Genomic DNA, 19,185 nt, shown 5'->3' on the forward strand with positions numbered 1-19,185 from the left:
TAGCAGTTTTATATTTACATTCAGATAATTCATGTGGCTGTTTTACATTAAATGCTAATTAATTAAGAGAATGTTTAAATTAAAAAATTTAATATTAAAAAATTTAATATTTTTAATTTTTATTTATTTTATTTTATAATATTTTATTTTTTTAATTCATTATTTATTATAATAACTTATTAATTATTAACTCATTTTAAATTTATAATAATTAAAAATAATTAAAAAAAATAAGTGAAAGCCCAAGTCTTGTCCAAGTTCGGTCTAGGCCCGCGATACACCCAGTCCTAGTACTTGTTCTCTAATGGGTTTAGGCCTGAACTTGAAAAAACCCTTTTCTATCCCACTTTTTGCCATTCATAATTCATGTTTCATAAAGGAAAAAATTATCTCCACACAATTAAAAGGAAATTTAAGTCTCCATTTTCAAATGGAGACTCCAACTACTAATGGCATGAACTAGCAGCCTGCACTTGTCCAAATGCCAAGTTTGCCCGAATGGATATGTATGCTAAGACTTGACTCTACTAAAAGGAGCCGTCTTAGATTAATAGAGTTAGTTAATACCATATTAAATAATGCTAGAATTTTCGTGTTTGAATTCTAATTTGAGCTCAATTGATGTGATTAATTATTCACATCATGGTTCAAATAAATTAATTATTAGCTATATTATGTTGGCTATTAAAGTTTAGTATAATGTGTTAGTTACAAATAAGTTGTCACATATTCAAATTAAAACTCAAATGTTGAAAATCAGTTGCATTATTGTACTTTAAAAATTATAAATAGGAAAAGGGTCACCACAATATATTAGATATGTCATAATTTATATTCGAACTCGAATGGCTAGCCAAATAAAAATGCTTAAATACTACTTAACTAAGCCCTTAAACAAAAAAATAAAAAAATAAAATGAAACAAGTGTTTAATATAAAAAATTTTAAAATATTTGTGAATTAATCTTTATTAATTAAATAGTATGTGATTATCGACTACTTCCTTGTGTACTTTTTTTTTCGTCTCTTTCTATTTTAGAGAGAATAGAAATAAAAACAAAAAAATTAAGTGCAAGCTTGAATTAGTATGGATTATTACTTGAGAATTTACTCTTTAATTACAAAGGTCGGATCAAGAAAAATACCAAAAAAAAAAAAGAACAATATTTTAGGTAGGGATGACAAAAAAATCTGGGCTTGGCCTAGATTTGGAAAGATCCGAAAAAATTCAAATTTGCACATGAAAAAATGCATATCTAGATGCTAAAACTTAGAATATGTGTGAAAAATGAATATCTAGATCCGCATTATTTTTTAATTAAATTATTTATTAAATTAAAATTAAATGAAAAAGTATATAAACTAAATGAAAAAAAAATAATAAGATTAATTAAAAAATATATAAGCTAAATTAAGTTGAAAAATATATTGGGATCCACATTATTTTATGTGGATTTGTAGTGTTTTTATAATTTTATTTGTGGATTTGTTATGTTAAACTTAGATTTTATGTCGTTCTTGATGTTTGATTTATGTTATGGTATTTTTATTTGTGAATTTATGATGTTATATGTTATTTTAGGTATTAAATTTTTTATTGTTAAATTGTGATTGAATTTTATTTGATATTATCAAATAAATTATTGAACTTTAAATTATATTTTAAATTATAGAATTTTAATTTATGCGGATTCGAATATAAAAATATCAATACGTATTCGGATCCAAACTTTGTCATCCCTAGTTTTGGGATAGATTTGGAAGATTATTTATGACCCAATAACAATATGAGACTTTGAAATGAATAATAAAGGAAAACTTAATTGGTAAAGTGACACCTCGACTGCCCCACGTGAGCCAATCAGAAATGAGTGTAACTTTAATAAATTTACCTCACTCAAAAGGGCAAAGCCAGAATAAATTAAGAGATATTTAGGTCTCTCGTGTACTCACTAAATGTCAACATCATTGAGTAATAATTCTTTATCTTTTATCCTTAGAAAAAGGAATCAAATCTACATAGGTAACCAATTATCAGAGAACACCTCACTATCTCTAAAACTATCTTTATAGAGACAACGGAATTGCCCAATCAATAAGCACCATGTGGACAAGGGTTCACCTAATAAACACCACTTGTAGTTTTAACTAACAAGCTCAATTGAGTAAAATCTCTATAATATCCTTTTTCTTTTTTTTGCTCTCTCCAAATCTCTTGAGATCTTTGGGCTGTTTCATCCGTCTCTTACACCATTTTCAGGATTTCTTCTATTTTTAATAACTTAATAGAATATCTTAACCACCTCATATTCCAAGAGAGTTTTATCCTTATTCTTCTTTTAGAAAAAAAAACCATATATTTCCATCATGTTATCATTCATCATGAATAGGCCTTAATAAGGTTTTATTTATATTATAATGAAAATCATGTAATACTTCATTTATAATAGATTGGAGATGAGGTTATTCCCATTGATGTAGGTCAAAGGATCGAACAATGTAAAATCTTATGTTCATTTATTTTTATGCTTATTTTTACCTGTTATGAAGATTTTGATGCCCAATTCATATTTAGTATGTAAGCTCATCTAAACCACCTTAGGTATATTGACTATCCTAGGTTCATTTGGGTTATTCTTGAGCACTTGAGCTTCTTATATCAACTCTCAACATTATTCTCTCATATGACCACCTCAATTCACTATTCAGACCATCTCAACCACTTACTTCAAATATAGAAAAACACACTTAAACCCTTATTAGCCCAATCTCCCTGTTAATATAAATTTATTTATTTGAATCGGGTTTGAGCTAGATCCGGTGAGAACCACTGTTAAATCAAATACTTGCGAAAATCCAGTGAAAACAAACAACATGACAAGAAACTCGATAATGTTGTAACTGACATGGAAATTCAATGAATTTGATGAAGAAAAGATTTAGGGTGCGTTTGAGATTGAGGTTGGGCAGCTGTAGTTTAAAAGCTACAGCACTAAAGTGTTTGATAAACCCTAGCTGCTGTAGCTTTTAAACTATGTTGATATGAATTTTCACTTGTATAATACAAAATTTATTATATCTTTAATAATTTTATCAAAATTATTATTTAAAATTTATATTTAATATATATTAGGGATATTATCATTTTTCCACCAAAGGTATTCTGACACATCATGTTAGTACCATGGTTTGGTAAAACTATCAATTTACCACAAAACGTTTAAACTGTTAGCATTTTCCCACCATTCCGTTAAAACTCAGTTAATATGTAATAGAAAATTTATAAAAGGTCAATTTTACCCCTGGAGCGTAAAAGACTATGTAATTAACCTTTTATGAATTTTTTAATTAAATCATCATTTGTTGTTCTTCCTTCTTAAAGGACAAAAATTACCATTTATAAATTTTGTAAAATTGACCGTGTGGTGCTAGGTACTTCATAAATTGATTTAATTTATTTAATTTTTAAAGGACAAATTTATTTATTAAATTGACGAGCTAAAGACAATTTATTCTACTACTAAAACTCAATTTATGAAAGGGCAAAAAAAAAAAAAAAAGAATGTGCAAAAGAAGCAATTTAATCTTTGATATGATGATAATAATTTTACACAAAAAATTAAATAAATAAATTTGCCCTTTAAAAATTAAATAAATTAAATCAATTTATGAATTACCTAATACCACAAGGTCAATTTTACAAAATTCATAAAAGGTAATTTTTGTCCTTTAAGAAGGAAGAACAATAAATGATGATTTAATTACAAAATTCATAAAAGGTTAATTACATGGTCTTTTATGCTCCAGGGGTAAAATTGACCCTTTAGGAATTTTTCGTTACATATTAACTGAGTTTTAACGGAATTGTGGGAAAATGCTAACAGTTTAAATGTTTGGTGGTAAATTGATAGTTTTACCAAACCGTGGTACTGACATGATGTGTCAGAATACATTTGGTGGGAAAATGATAATATCCCTATATATTATTAACATTTGTTTCATAATTATAATTTTTTTTTGACAACAGCTGTAACTTAAAAGTTACAGTACCTCAATTCCAAACGCATCCTTACCTGAATTTTGGTATCAGCTTGCTGATTTCTCGAAGATTTTGTTAATAATTGGAAACTACTTGCTAAAATGAGCTGGCTGCTGGCTTTGCTGATTGGTGAATTAAGCTGGAAATTGACCTATTTGGGCTAAACTTTTGCTGTCGTTGGTTTGCGGGGCTTTTTCTTGCGTAGACTAGATTTTGGGCTGGTTGCGGCTGTTATGGGTCTGGAATTGGGGCTAGAAGACAAGGAACTTTACGTTGTTGAAATTTGGATGGAAAATGCAATGAATTTGATGGAATTTTGAAGTGGAATTGTCAATTTGTTGGAATTTTGGTCGATTTTGTTTTGAAATGTGACGGAGGCGTGGGAAGCTTGGTGAAATGAGGTGGCTTTGTAATTGCGCAGAAATTTGAGTGATTTGAGCTAAAGTCTGTTATCTGTGGTCAATTGGGCTTCTGTTGAAGTGGACTACAACTTGTGTTTTTCTGGACTGGAATATTGTTTTTCAATTGGTATTTTCATAATACAAAAATAAAAATAAAGATAGTATTTTGAATTTTAGTATGCATTTAATATTATTTTATATATCCTGTATTTAAAAATAAAAATATTAATATGCATTCCGTAGTCAATTAAAAATAATAAAATATTGAGTATATGTGTTCAGTAGTATTATTTTTAGAAATAATTATTACTCGCAAGAAAGATGTGAAGTGTATGGCCAAAGCCAATAATGAAAGTTTCGTAAGAGGACTAGAGACAGCTACGTGAGAAAAAAAAATCTTCTTTCTCAAAAAACTTATATGAAAGATAAATCATTGTAACTTAAAAGTTAATATAACAAAAATAATATAAGATATATTTTCTTAATCTCCTTAATAAAAATTAAAAAAAGGAAAATCGGAAAATTTGGTCAGAGAATGGAAGATGAGGATGAAAGATGAATAACGGATAAGAGACTTAGGAGAAAGTAGAGAGAAATACGAGGGGAAGATGAAGATGAAAATGCCGGTGGTGAGAGAAGGAAATAACGAGATAAAAGTACAAATTTGTTCATATTGGAAAATTTGTTGAATTTGTTTCATAAATTTTATAGTTTGTTTTGTTGAATAGCCAAATATATTTGACTTGTTTTCTAATTTATTATCCTGTTTTCAGTAGGGGTGTCAAAAAAGCCCGCCCGGACCGGACCCGGCCCGGACCCGGCCAATCCGGTCCGGGCAAAACCCGGACCGCATGCATATAAAAACCGGATCCGGGTTTGAAATTCTCAAACCCGGACATTTCCGGGCCCGGGTCCGGGTTCAACACAAAAAACCCGGAACCCGGACCGGACCCGGTTTTTTAATAAATTTAAAAAATAAATATATTATATATAAATATATAATTATGAATTTATGATATGTTAGATGTTATTTAAATTTATTGTGTTGTTGAATTTAATTTATTTATTTTATATATAGATTGAATGAGTTTAAGTTAGAAATTAGATGAATTTAGGTATTAGAAAGTAGATTGAAATAATTTTTATTTATCATTTGTGCAAAATTTGCATTGTTAATGTGTTATATATTTGTATTTGACTATTTTCTTTTTTAAAGTTTGAGATTGAATGAGTTTATTTGATTATTTTCTTTTCTAAAATTTACATTGTTAGAGAAATGAAAAAAAAAATTAAAGAAAAAAATTGAAAAAAAATTGAAGTTATCACATGCGGGTTTTAAAAACCCGGATCAAAACCCGGACCCGGAAGGTGCCGGGCTCAAGCCCGGACTGCACCCGGAAAAACCGGGTTTTAACCCGGGTCCGGGCTTGCATTTCTCTCATCCGGTCCGGTCCCGGGCAACACCAAAACCCGGACCGGACCCGGATTTTGCCAAGTCTAGTTTTCAGTGTTCCACAATATATATCTGAAAATAACCACCGAATATGTATCATAAAATTTGAAAAACAAAAATGAAAACAAGTACCATAAGGCAGTGTCCAAGAGGCCCTTATTACTGTTTTATATGAGATGTCATTCATTGTCATGTTGGAGATAATCTACGGACATGCTGCTAACATGGCATGATGAGCCAGCCAATGTTAGATGCTCCAACTTTGAAGAGGTATTATTGCATAAGGCTTTGTTACTAACCAAGGTTAATAGTGTAATATTACTTACAAGCACAAAATTGTTTAATGCAGAGGTAAAAAATGTTAAAACACAAAGAAACTGGAATTGTCAAAGAGTAAAAATGTTATTTTTTTTTAGTATATTTTCAAGACCAATGACGCTTATCCCACCTAAATTCCATTTCAAGCCACTTCAATAAAAGAACGATATTCTACCCTTGTGTTTTTAATGGTTAAAAAAAAAAAGAGAGAGAGGGAAAAGAAATAACTAAACGGTGTCGTTTTCTTGGGTTGGAACGGGTTGAAGTCAATTGATCTAAATAAGTATGACAAATCGTTTCTTAACCCACTACAAAGATTATATGTCGTATTTGTTTGCTAGGTCTGAATGACTTGTCCTAAATAAATTCAGATTTTACTTTGGAGTTAAAGTAATTTGACATGTCGTTTATTAATTATTCATATAAACGACAAGACGTAAATGATGAGAGTTTTAGTATGACATGACTTTTATTTCATACAAAATGCAGAATACAAAACCCAGTACAAAACCCAAGCGCGCCGCTCCCGTTCCCCGGTCATTCCTAAGCAAAGAAGTTTGCCGCGCTGCCGTCGAAGCTCCGTGCATTGCAGCCGATTGTCTTTGTGAGAATATTTTCTAGCTCTAGTGGAAAAAAATTTGCTTCCGTCTTTACCTTCAACTGTTTTTATTATCTTGGTTATAGCCATGTTTTAGTTGCAGCACCCTTTACAAAAACCCTTTCTTAAATTTGTCAGAAGCGAAAACTAAAATTCGCAAACAAATGGCTGATTTATCAACAAAAAATAAGAAGAGAAGGAAGCTAAAAAGCGTCGAAGAGAATCAGAAACCACCAGCCAAACGGCACCGTATCAGTTTATCGGATAACGAATCAACAAAAGTTGAACCGGACCAGAAGCTCGAAGAAAGTGGCCCGTGGAAGAACTTGAAGCTGGTTCTATCAATCCAGAACAAAGAAATTGACCTTCAAAAGTTAGTTTCTTTTTCTTCTAATTGACTGCCTTTTCCTTTTTCTTTTTTTTTTAATCCTTTCACTTATTGACTTTGGGTTTATTTACTGCTATGAGTGGGAGCATTAAGATTTTTATTTTTTGACTAGTGAAATAATTATTGAATGCAGAAAGGTGGAACTAGCGTTTAACTTTGTGAATTTGAGAGGAGTAGGTGGTGATGCTGATGAGGAACATGAAACAGTGAAAACATCACGATTAATAGTTTTTCTTAGTGATTGGATTCAGTCATTATTGGTTTCCGCTGAAAAGAAAGTTAAAGCTAATGGAGGGGGAGCGCAGTCTGGGCTTGCTGAGGCATGCTTGGACTTTAGGTGCTGGGTGATTTTCAAGTTCTGTTTGAAGGAGTCTATGAAACGGCGTGTTTCCTTGAGTTTCTCACGGAACCTCTTGCGAGCTGTCAGTTGTATTGCAAGAAATATATTGTCTTTGCTGGACGAGAAGTCTTTGTGTTCAAAGGAGTCATTATTTGTTGGTGAAGGATTTGAATTGTTTAATACTGTTCCTGATTGTGTTTCTTTGGTATTCTCATCATCGGGCAGCTTGTTGAATGAAAATTTAGATTTGTGGGTTTCCACCGTTGATCCAGTGCTTGAAATTGTTATGAAACTTTATGATCAGAATCTTGGTGGATGCAATGTGGGTGCTTTTGTCCTGCAGTTCTCTTGCTTGGTGCTCGAGCCATTTTCCAGGTTCTTGAGGGTCCACCCAACTCGGAAAAATGGATTTCGTGAATTTGTGGATAAACTTCTTGAGCCGCTGCTCCACTTGTTGGCTCTCCTGCATTTTCAGGTTGACAACAGTAATCCTGGTCCAACAAGAAGCTTACTAAAGTTGGTTGAAGAAGTTATGTGTAACGGGTTGTTTCATCCAACCCATATTGATGGATTTCTGGGCTTACGCAATGTAGAAAACTATCTTGCGTCCAATGATGGAAAATTGAGTGGTTCAAAAACTGTTGTTAAGAGTTATCATAGACATTTATTTGATAAACTAGAAAGCATTATGGTTGCAAAGAAGGTGTCGGTGTTGAATGGTATAGGAAATCTATTTCACTTGCTTGTTGATCAAGTAAAAAGGCTAAAAGGCGCTTCAGTTATTTCTGAAGGTACCAAGAAGATCAGGAAACTTGGAGCTTCAAGCCAGTGGGAAAAAGATTTATCAGGTCTTGTCTCTGAAGATACATATAGTAGAAGTAATGCACTTCCAGAACAGAGTTATACCTCAAATAATTTGAATTCAGAAGCTCGAAAATCACTTTTTGAATTTTTTGTACAGATTATGGAGCCTCTTCTGGCTGAGATAAATGGATATGTTCAACCTAAAATAGTGGAGGGGCCCATCTTGGTGGATGCTCATTGCACACTCAAGTCCGTTAATAGTTTACTTGCTAGCTTTATGTGTGAAAGAGTTTATGTAAGAACAGAGGATACCTCTGAAGGAGCTTGCCTTAATTTCTTAAAGAAGGTTCATGATACAATTATGTCATTGGCTTCCAAGTTACCTCAGTTGTCAACTTGTGACATGAATGATGGGATGCCGAAGGAGATGTTTACTTATTTAGCCAAGGAGCTCTTAGTTGCTGTAGGCAATCTTTTAGATATTGAATATGAGGTTTTTGGGCATGATTTGGTAACTTTATGGCTAATGATGCTTGCTTTCTTGGGGATTGGGCTTTCTTTTGTGGATGCACCAGATCAACATGCATTAATCACTCAGACACTTGATGTTGGATGCCGGCTGGTTAATCTTTATAGTGAACTTCGCCAGGTTAGTACAATTGCATTGCATCCATATTTACACGGATATGCTTTTAGTCATCTATACTAGGTGGGTAAGCTCGGTGACATATGGATTACTTACAGATTCTGTAATACTAATATTTCTTTTGCAATCAATGTCCATATCCTTCCTAATTATTATAGATTGTATATTCCTAGTTTTTACAGATTGCATACTGTGGTGCTTGAGTGGGATGGCTTGTTATGAAAACCTTTATATTTCTGATGAAAGAGTATTAAGTTATTTCTGTTCTGCTAAGCCGTGTCATTCCCTCCATTTGACATCTGTAGTGTTTTTGTCCTTGAAAATTTGATTTGACTGATGTTTACTTCTAGAAGTTGATTTCCATGCACTATTCTAACAATTTCAAACCAATGTAGGTGAATATTATTATTTTTTCTCTGTGCAAAGCAATGAGGCTTTTAATATCACTCAACAGTGACAGTGATGGTGAAATTGATCAGGCCAGATTTCTGTGTTTCATGAATTCCATCCCTTCTGAAGCTTATGCAAAATCAGTGGGGGTGCTATTGTGCTCACAAGACTTCAGGTTATCCATTCAAAATGCTATTAAATCCATACCAGAAGGGCAAGCAAGTGGATGTATTCGACAATTAATTGCAGACATATCGGAATCCATGGAATGGATGAAAAGAAATTGTGCAGTAACTGATAGAAAAGAATTCAAGAAATTGAAAGCAAGAGATAATGGCATTATGGGTTTTGATCTGCAAGCAGAACTCTTGGGAAGATATTTGTCTGAATTGTATGCACTAGTACTAGATTCACTGATTGTCACTATGGGGAACAGTAATCTTCTTGGGTTTTCTATAAAGGACCTCATGAGCATAGTTCGTCCTTGCATTAGTAGTCTGGTACAGCTGCAGCCAGTCAGTGTAAATGAGTTCCTTTTTTCTGTCACAGGACAAACTTTCAAAAATGGGGTGGCTGGGAATAAAAATGGTTTGTCCACTCAATGGATCTTTGTGTTCTTCTTTCGGCTGTACATGTCCAGCCGAAGCTTATATAGACAAGTAATTAGCTTCATGCCGCCAGATACAGCAAAGAAGATATCAGCAGCAATGGGAGATTCCTGTACGAAATACTGTGGAAGGGATTGGTTGGAGAAGACTGATTGGACTACTGAGGGCTATTTTTCTTGGATTGTCCAACCTTCAGTTTCTCTTGTCGATGTTATTAAATTTGTTTCGGACATTTACCTCAAGGACAATGTTGCAAATTGTTGCATACTAATTTATTTATTACACGCTATGGCTCTTCAGAGGCTTGTTGATCTGAGCAAGCAAATAAGGTCTCTGGAGTATTTACTGCAAAAAAATGAAAATGTGGGCCGAATTAGTATACTTGATGATGTTAAATTGTCCCAGTATCAGAAAAAATGTAAAAAATATAGAAAGCGCCTCTCATTTCTAAATCAAGAGGCTGCAGGTCTTGCTGATTTCATGATGGGATATGTCTCCGTGGTTACCAATGAGCAGCTGGCAATCTCCAGTACCACTGATGCATCTTCTGAGGATGAATATGCCGAAGAAGTGCATGGAAATAAAGAATGGACTTTAGGCATTTGTACGGTGGATGAGAAGTCATTTCCCATTGCAATTTGGTGGATTGTTAGCCAAAATATTGATATTTGGTGCACTCATGCTGCTTCTAAAACGTTGAAGATTTTCCTTTCACTTCTAATTCGTACTGCTCTCCCTTGCATGGCAAGCAACTTGCCCTGTGTTGAAAAGCATGTAAGAGAAGCTGGTTGTTTGAAGAAAATTACCGTGCATCAAATCTCATCTGAACTTCTTGGTGATTCCTTTCTGTACGAACATAAAGTAAGGATTTCTTGTATATTACATTATCTTCTCCCTTGCACATACATTGTTTATGTTATAAACGTACATACACAAAGAACATACACTCACACAGACTTAAACATGTTTATAAACAATTATTCGTATCGCTGATCTATGAGATTTGCATGGAAATATTATATTACAGGATGTTCACACTGACTCTTTTACTAGTTTGTTCGCAGGCATATGGCATCAAGGTTTTGCCATATATTGGAGAAGTCAGCAGTATCGTTGTTTAAAGATTTTACAGTTGGGGATGTCGATTTCAGTTCATCACCTAATTGGACAAAGGTTTTGAATGATCTTGAAGAGTCATTACGGGTTGTTTCAGGCAACAAACATGTTGCAAGTGAATCGTTTCCACTGGCAAAATCTTCACCGTCATTTGATGAGCTACCTACAAGATTTTGCAAGGAACAAAAGGCCTTTCATAGTTTGCTTAATCTTTTGTGTTGGATGCCAAAAGGTTATTTGAACTCAAGATCGTTCTCGCTTTATGCAACCTATATACTCAACCTTGAAAGGTGAACTCTATCTCTTGCAGTCACAGTCAATCTTGTGATGCTGTGATGCTTAAATTTATGTAATTTTATTTTCTTTTCAGCTGCTAGATTGTAGGCCTATTAATGCATACTTAATAAATTTACAAATCCACTAAAAGAATAAGTGATAATATGGTCAAATAGCTACTACTGAAAAGTCAAGATACAATGACAATGATGGTAGTTAATATTTGCTTGCTGCAGTTGTTTCTCTGAATTTTGTGTATCAAACAACTGTTTACAGAAACAGTAAAACCTTAATTTGTACGCTTCAACATTTTACAGATTTCAGGCACAGCTACTTTGTGAGAGTTACTGACATGTGTACAATTGTGTGTATATACTATATTGGAAACCTGCTAGGCTGGAAGACAATGAAGTTGATAGGACTTAGGGCTAAATTAGGGCTGACTTTTATTGATTAAATCTAAAGAAAACAAACAATCAATCCTGACATACAATTCGAGAGGTAGGTCAATCTCTCCCAAAACTCCTAATGGTTCCTAATACCAGACAAAACTCAACATAAACCCTAAATGACTTCATAATCTTTTATTTATAGCTGAACCCAAATTAATAAAATTACTAAACTGTCACTGCCCCTAAAATTACTAAATTGTCCCTAGCCCTTTATATTTGCGCCTAACATGAGTTTTATTGATCTAACATTACTCCCCTCCCAAAAAGACACCTTGTCCTCAAGGTGAAATCTAGGAAACTGCTGCCTCTTCTTCCTCGCCTTCTTCCTCGTCACACACAGTCAGGACTTGTAGTGATTTATCCTTACATCGATGCCCTGGTGAAAATTTTTCATCGCATCGAAAACACACCCCTTCGCCCTCTTATCCTGAATCTCTGTCTCTGTGAGGCGTTTGAAAGTCACCCCTAGTCGTGCCCCACTAACCCGATCCCTTTGGGAATCTCTTTGTAAACCCATCATTTGCATTTTCTGGCCTCTCGATGGTGTATTTTGGAACTCTCGCTGAAACCCCAAGGTCTGAGTTTTCTATCCTACCAATGGTGTGCTATTTCGATATGAAAAATCGACTGAACTGCTCTTATTAATCCGTTCTATTGTGTTCTTATCCTCAATCATCTGTGCCAACTCCATTGACTCCCCTAACCCTCTTGGCCTTAGCAAGCGTAGCGAGGCTCGGATTTCTAGCTTCAGTCCCTTCATAAAATTCCCTTCCAACACCGCCTCTGGAAGCCCCCCTAGACGCCCTGATAACAACTCAAACTTCTCCCTATACTCCATAACCGTTCTCTCCTGGGTCAGAACAAAAAACTGTTCATGCAAATCTCCCTCTTGAGTGGCCTGAAACCTCTCCAACGGCCGATCCTTAAATTCACCCCACGACCTCATTGGTTGTCGTTGTTCTCGCCATTGAAACCACGCAAGGGCCTTTCCCTCCAAGCATAACGCCGCCGCCATCAATTTTTCCCTTTCTGAGAGTCCATTAATGGCGAAATAGCGCTTTGCCCTATACACCCATCCATAGGCATCCTCGCCTTCAAAAATATGCATTTTCAGTTTCCTTACCCTAGAATCTACTCCAAATTGAGTTTGACCCGCCCAATTTCGTGCCATCGGAGGTCTCCAACCTCCCCAATCTACTCCAGTGTCTGCAAATCCTGAAGATCCAGCCCAAAATTCTCCTTGCCCAGGACCATAGTGGGCTGGATTCCCTTGCCAAGCCGTATTTCGGCCATAGCCGCTCCCTTTCTCACCAGAAATCCCTCCTCCTGGCCTACCGCCCCCAAATCCAACCTGTTCAGACCCAAATCCTCCCTGCTCGGGCCCAAATTCAGCCTGTCCAGGTTGTGCCTCACCCCCAAACGCCCCCGAGTCACCTAGCCCGGTCACTCCGATTTCTGCGCCGTCGCCTACCACGGGTTCCGTAACCCCAGATCCTTCTCCTGCCACACCGCCATGGCCCCTTGATGCTGCCGGAGGAGGGTTGAGGTGGAGTTCCGTCAATTTCAACAACATGGCTTCAAGAGATGAAAATTGTTGTTGAACGGTGTTGAATCGCTCATCAATTGTAGCCTTGAGTGATCTGACCTCTGCTTCCAATTTTTCTTCAAGCGCGTCCACCTTCTTCGCTGCCATTATCTCAGGATTCTTGCTCTGATACCACTTTGATAGGACTTAGGGCTAAATTAGGACTGACTTTTATTGATTAAATCAAAAGAAAACAAACAATCAATCCTGACCTACAATTCGAGAGGTAGGTCAATCTCTCCCAAAACTCCTAATGGTTCCTAATACCAGACAAAACTCAACATAAACCCTAAATGACTTCATAATCTTTTATTTATAGCCGAACCCAAATTAATAAAATTACTAAATTGTCACTGCCCCTAAAATTACTAAATTGTCCCTAGCCCTTTATATTTGCGCCTAACATGAGTTTTTTTGATCAAACATAAGTATTACCATCTTGACAACTTAAGATGGTGGGATGATATGATTGCTTGTCTGAAAATCGTATGGTCAGAATTAGGGACTTGAATTGTAAAAGATTGCCCATCCTAATATTAGATTGGCCCTAGTAATTTTTGTCTATGGCTAAGCTATTCCTTGTAAAGCTGAGAGTTTGTTTAGTTTGATGAGAAAGAAAGACTAACGAATTCAGATCAAAGGGGTTTTCCCTCGAAGATAAATAAAGGAAGAAATATCTTTCATCAGCAGTTTCATCATGTGAATTGAAGATGTAGGTTAGGTTTATCAGGGAAATTTCTGGTGGTACCTGAATAGAAATGACAGTACCACGAGAGGGGCTTTCAAACATGGTTGAAAGCCTAATCTGAAGTCTGATAACTATAAATCTGGACAGCCTAACTCACATATCTAAGTAAAGATAGTGTTATGATCTCAATAATTCAGATCTAGTGTTATGCATTGTCTATTGCAGGATGAGAAAATATATCATATGAATGTCTATCACAGTGTTCAGTCTAGCTCTTTGTTTTTGGTGATGAGATGCAGAATCTTTATTAACGAATGTTTCCCTTTCTCAGGATTGTGGTTGGATGTTTAATACAGTGTGAGGGTTCATTGTTCTCCAATAAATATTACGAACTCTTCAGATTGTTTGTGTCCTGCCGGAGGACCTTGAAAAATATAATTATGGCATCCTGTGAAGATAAGACAGAGTGCAGTCAATCATCACTTATTCCGATGCTTTCTGAGGGTTCAGATTTTGTATTGTGGCTTTTTAAGTCAATGGTCCTGGTGATCGGACTTCAAGAAGCAGTTTCAGACCATCTTTTTCATGAAATTAGAGATATGATCTTTTCATTGGTGGATCTCACATCCCACATATTCCTGACATTAAGCAAATTGCACTTCAGTCGTGCACTTAATTCTTTGATATTTTCTCCAAAGGATTTTACAGAGCAGTCCAGTTCTGATGTTGCAAGTGGGAATAGTAATTTAAAGGAAAGCAGTTCGCGTGTGGATTCCTCCAAAGATGTTGATGCTTGGAAATGTATTTTGTTTGTCTTGGAGAATTTAGAGGAACAGGCACAAAGCATCCTTATGTCAGTAGAGAATGCCCTTTGCGAAGGAAATTCAGGAATTCTTCTGAAAGATGTAAATTTGAATAAATTATCTTCTGTAGTTTCCTGCTTTAATGGGATTTTGTGGGGCCTAGCATCTGTTGTCAATCACATCAATGCAGAAAAGAGTGATAAAGTGAAATCAATATGGTGGAAAAGCATACATATCTCCAAAATCAACCTTAGTATTAATGTTTTTTCTGATTTTATTGGTACTGTTCTACGCATTTTGGTTGTTGAGGATGATCAGCCACCTGGAAGTTCAGGGGAGGTTTCATTTGAAAACTCTAATTCTAAGATGGAGAGAATGAGTGATAAACAGCATCAAATTTTAGGAGCAAGGACCTGCTCTGCATCTTTTGATATTGATGATGATGACTCAGCAATTGCTGGTCTTGGAAATAACCAGTCACAGTTGGAAGATGTAAACTGTCCTGCCAATTCTCTGACTGAGGGTGATTTAATTGAGCTTCAATGTTTAAAAAGGCATTTTTTGGGAGGCTTGCTGAAAGGTGCTAATCCTGAAGCAGCGAATTTGCTGAGGCAGCTATTAGTTGCGGCTTCTGCTATTTTGAGGCTAAACCTGCAGATTAGTGGGACTCCCTTCGCTTCAAGCTTGTTGCCTATTTCTGTTGGCATTTCAAAATTCTTGTTGTTGCAGTTGGCAGACACGGTTGGGGTGCCACAGCCATTTACATTTGTTTGGTTAGATGGTGTTCTTAGGTATCTGGAAGAATTGGGAAGCCACTTTCCCTTAACTAATCCTACCTTGACTAGAAATATGTATGCTGAGCTGATAGAGTTGCACTTAAGAGCAATAGGAAAGTGCATAAATTTGCAGGGTAAGAAAGCTACTTTAGCATCGCATGAGAGAGAGTCTAGCACTAAGATACTCGATGAGAGTGTAGGCTTATCCAAAGTGTCTCTTTCTCATGGGCCCCACTGGCTGGATGAGTTTAAATCAAGGTTGAGGATGTCTTTTAAAGTGCTCATACAGAAACCATCAGATTTACATCTTTTGTCTGCAGTACAAGCTATAGAGAGAGCACTAGTGGGAGTGCAGGAAGGCAACACAATGATATACCAAATAAGTACTGGAAGTGGAGATGGTGGCAAGGTTTCTTCAACCGTTGCAGCTGGTATTGACTGCTTGGATCTAATTATAGAATATGCTCAAGGTAATGTTAGATTAGCGCATATATCAAGATCATTGATTAATATAGAGATGGATTCATCTTATTAAATAATCTAAAGCATCTTTGATTAGTCCATTCTGCTTCTGGTAGTAGTTTTCGATAGAGATCATTTTAAGCTGCATGAAGTTATGCTTACAGATTTCACAATGTTAAATGGTAAAATCTATCATAAAAAATTCAACTCATTTAATGCAGAGGACTTAATGCATTCACTTTAGATACAATAGTAATACATTCCTCCTGGGGGACTGGGGGAGGGAGGGGTTATAAATTATATTTGGGCCTACCTTTTCGGGGCCCCAAAAAAAAAGGATAGTAATAGTATTACATTCATTACCACCCCTCTGTTTACTGAAGTTACTACAGTTGCATCAACAAAGAGGTATATGCAAAAGGTTGTAACAGAAAAGTTATAATGTAATGCGCATTGAATTTTATGTGACATCCCAAAAAAAAAAAAAAAAAAGACCAGATGCCATTGTAAACCCAAGTGGTGATTTCTATTCTTTGTGACTTTTCATAAAGTTCTTTGTCATCTCTAGTTATGCAAATGTGAAGTAATTAAAATTTTTAAGTAGAGTTTGAATAGCTACAAGAAAGTACATGTCTGACTTGCTCAATGCTGCTCAGCCCGGAATGATGCAATTGAAAATTTTTCCTTTTTCTTATTTTTCTTCATCTTTTTATCAGTTCTTTTGTATATTAATCAATAGTTCAATACATTTTTGTTTTGACCATTTGTTTGTGTTATAGGTCGCAAACGGCTAAATGTGGTAAAAAGGCACATTCAGAACTTGATCGCTGCTTTGTTCAACATTATTGTGCACTTGCAGAGTCCAATAATTTTCTATGAGAAACAAATTAGCTGTGAGAGGGAAAATATTCCAGATCCAGGTTCAGTAATTCTTATGTGCATTGAGGTGCTGACAAGAGTTTCTGGAAAACATGCTCTGTTTCAGATGGATTCATGGCATGTAGCGCAGTCTTTACGTGTTCCTGCGGCACTTTTTCAAGAAATCCGTCAGGTTAGCATTTCAGAGGCTCCAGTTCCATCCAATTCTGCAATGTTTTCGGATGACCAAAATAGTGATACTGTGGCAAGCCAGAATTCCATTGCTGTGGATCGACAATTCTCGATAAACCTGTTTGCAGCATGCTGCAGGCTACTATATACCGTTCTGAAGCATCACAAAAGGTAAGTTCGGCCTCCTCATTTCAGTCCATATTTTACAAGGTTATTGTGTTTCATAATGTCAGGAGTTAGATACTGTTTATCGCGACCAAAAAGTGGGGAAAAGAAGAGGACTAGGCTAAAATATCTTGTTAAATCAGCAGTTATTCCTCATTATATAGACTTGGAAAACACAAGAGGCTATAAAAGAGTGGCAACAAGGAGATTCTACAAGCTTTATTAAGCCCTTCAGTATGCAAAATAACTGCATTTATAACAGTGGGTTATCTGAGGATACATTTAACATTCTTGTGCTATCTATGTATTAGCTTCTATTGTCTGTTTGATACCAAAGCTGCCAGTTAATATCTAAGGCCATACCCTTGCATAATTCTATCTAAGGCCTATACCTCTGCAATGGTTTCAAGTCACTGATACTATAATACCTCTTTTCTTTTAAAAAAAAAATCATTTTTCTTTTTCCCATTTACAAACTAAAGGATTTATATTGATCAACAGAAAGAAGATAAATTTGTGGACCTGATGCTCACCTAGAAGATTGAAAGAACCCTGTAAAACAGTATTGGGAAAAAGAACTCACATAAAATCTTCTTGTGTGTAAAACCAAGATGTATAACAGCCGTGTGCCAGGAAAAAAATAAATTAGATTAACCCAGAATCATCCCTACTTGAGTTGAATAAAGAAAAAGATGTATCCTAAAATTGTTTTGAGACCAAGGTTCGAAGTGAAGTAAAACGACGAATTATCCTACATAATACATACAACTGATATCTTCCCCTCTTCTATTTTTAAAATATGGGTTGTTTCTACCTTGCCTTAGTTCAAATTAGAGCCAGGACTGCATACTTTCCAAGAGTTTTAGCTTCTTTCCCTTCCGAAAAGTAGATGTGTTTTTTGCAAGCAAGGAGTCACAAGAACCCAGACTAACCCCACAAATTCTTGGCTCTGTTATACAATTGATAAACAAATGATTATTTGTCTCTTCATTTTCCTGCATTGAAAAAGGTACCTACACTGGATACTTCCTGTAATGAACTCTTTTTGTACAGGTTTTGACTAAATCCAAGGCCCAAAAGACTTTAAGGTGTTCTTAGTAGGAAGGATGATGTTATAAGTGATAGTTTGGCTTGATTTCAAAGGGTGTCGAGTTTTTTATTTCATTTGGTAGACTAGGTTAGCCAATTGTGGAACTGAAAGATTTGCATTTTCTTTGTGGATTCATCTGTTTCCTAGTTTAATATCTTTCCTGGTAAACGTCTTACCAAATATGTGGTAATCTCCTTTTTGAAATTGTTGATTTTCTGATTCTTGGTTGCCCTGCATATTCTTTGTAACGTCTCTATTTAACTTTCAGGGTCTTCCCCCTCCCCAATCCCCCCTCTCCCCCCCCATCCTCTCCTAAATTTAGGTACTATACACTGTTCTTATTTGTTGTGTAAATTTCAGTGAGTCTGAGCGGTGCATTGCTCTACTTGAAGAATCTGTACGTGTTCTTCTTCATTGCTTGGAGACAGTGGATACTGATTGGGTGGTCAGAAAAGGTTATTTTTCTTGGAAAGTACAGGAGGGTGTAAAATGTGCTTGTTTTCTACGAAGGATTTATGAAGAGGTGAGTGATGTTGCTTTGGCAAATATATATATATATATATTTTTAAACAAAGCTACTCTGCTGCCATTTTGGATAGGCATTTGTTGGATGTAGAAGGTGCCAAGGAGGACAGGCTACTTATGTTCCTCCACCTTCTTACTTCTTGACAGTCAAGTTCTGCCTAGTTTTATTTGGTATTAATGTGATGTTGATTTCGAAAACAAGAAGCAATTGAC

At 35.4% G+C, this 19,185-nt stretch overlaps 1 protein-coding gene across 10 annotated transcripts in view; it reads left to right on the forward strand.

Moving 5' to 3' along the window:
• Positions 1-6,661: 6,661 nt before the first annotated feature.
• LOC102615643 (uncharacterized) overlaps positions 6,662-19,185 on the forward strand; it is a 48,891-nt gene continuing 36,367 nt past the window's right edge. For 4 of the 10 annotated variants that reach the window (XR_008050794.1, XR_008050793.1, XM_052431667.1 and 1 more), the window contains exons 1-7: positions 6,706-7,181; positions 7,330-8,989; positions 9,382-10,845; positions 11,038-11,390; positions 14,433-16,150; positions 16,922-17,363; positions 18,808-18,970. Coding sequence is in view for 8 of the 10 variants with exons in the window: in XM_052431667.1 (XP_052287627.1) it covers positions 6,973-7,181; positions 7,330-8,989; positions 9,382-10,845; positions 11,038-11,390; positions 14,433-16,150; positions 16,922-17,363; positions 18,808-18,970 (6,009 nt within the window). In the remaining 2 variants the exon portion in view is untranslated. Of the gene's footprint in view, positions 7,182-7,329; positions 8,990-9,381; positions 10,846-11,037; positions 11,391-14,432; positions 16,151-16,921; positions 17,364-18,807; positions 18,971-19,185 lie in introns of all 10 variants that reach the window. The other 6 variants (XM_052431671.1, XM_052431672.1, XM_052431666.1 and 3 more) reach the window with 5 other exon arrangements.

The sequence above is a fragment of the Citrus sinensis genome, chromosome 8 (assembly GCF_022201045.2).
Source record: "Citrus sinensis cultivar Valencia sweet orange chromosome 8, DVS_A1.0, whole genome shotgun sequence".
Taxonomy (NCBI): Eukaryota; Viridiplantae; Streptophyta; class Magnoliopsida; order Sapindales; family Rutaceae; genus Citrus; species Citrus sinensis.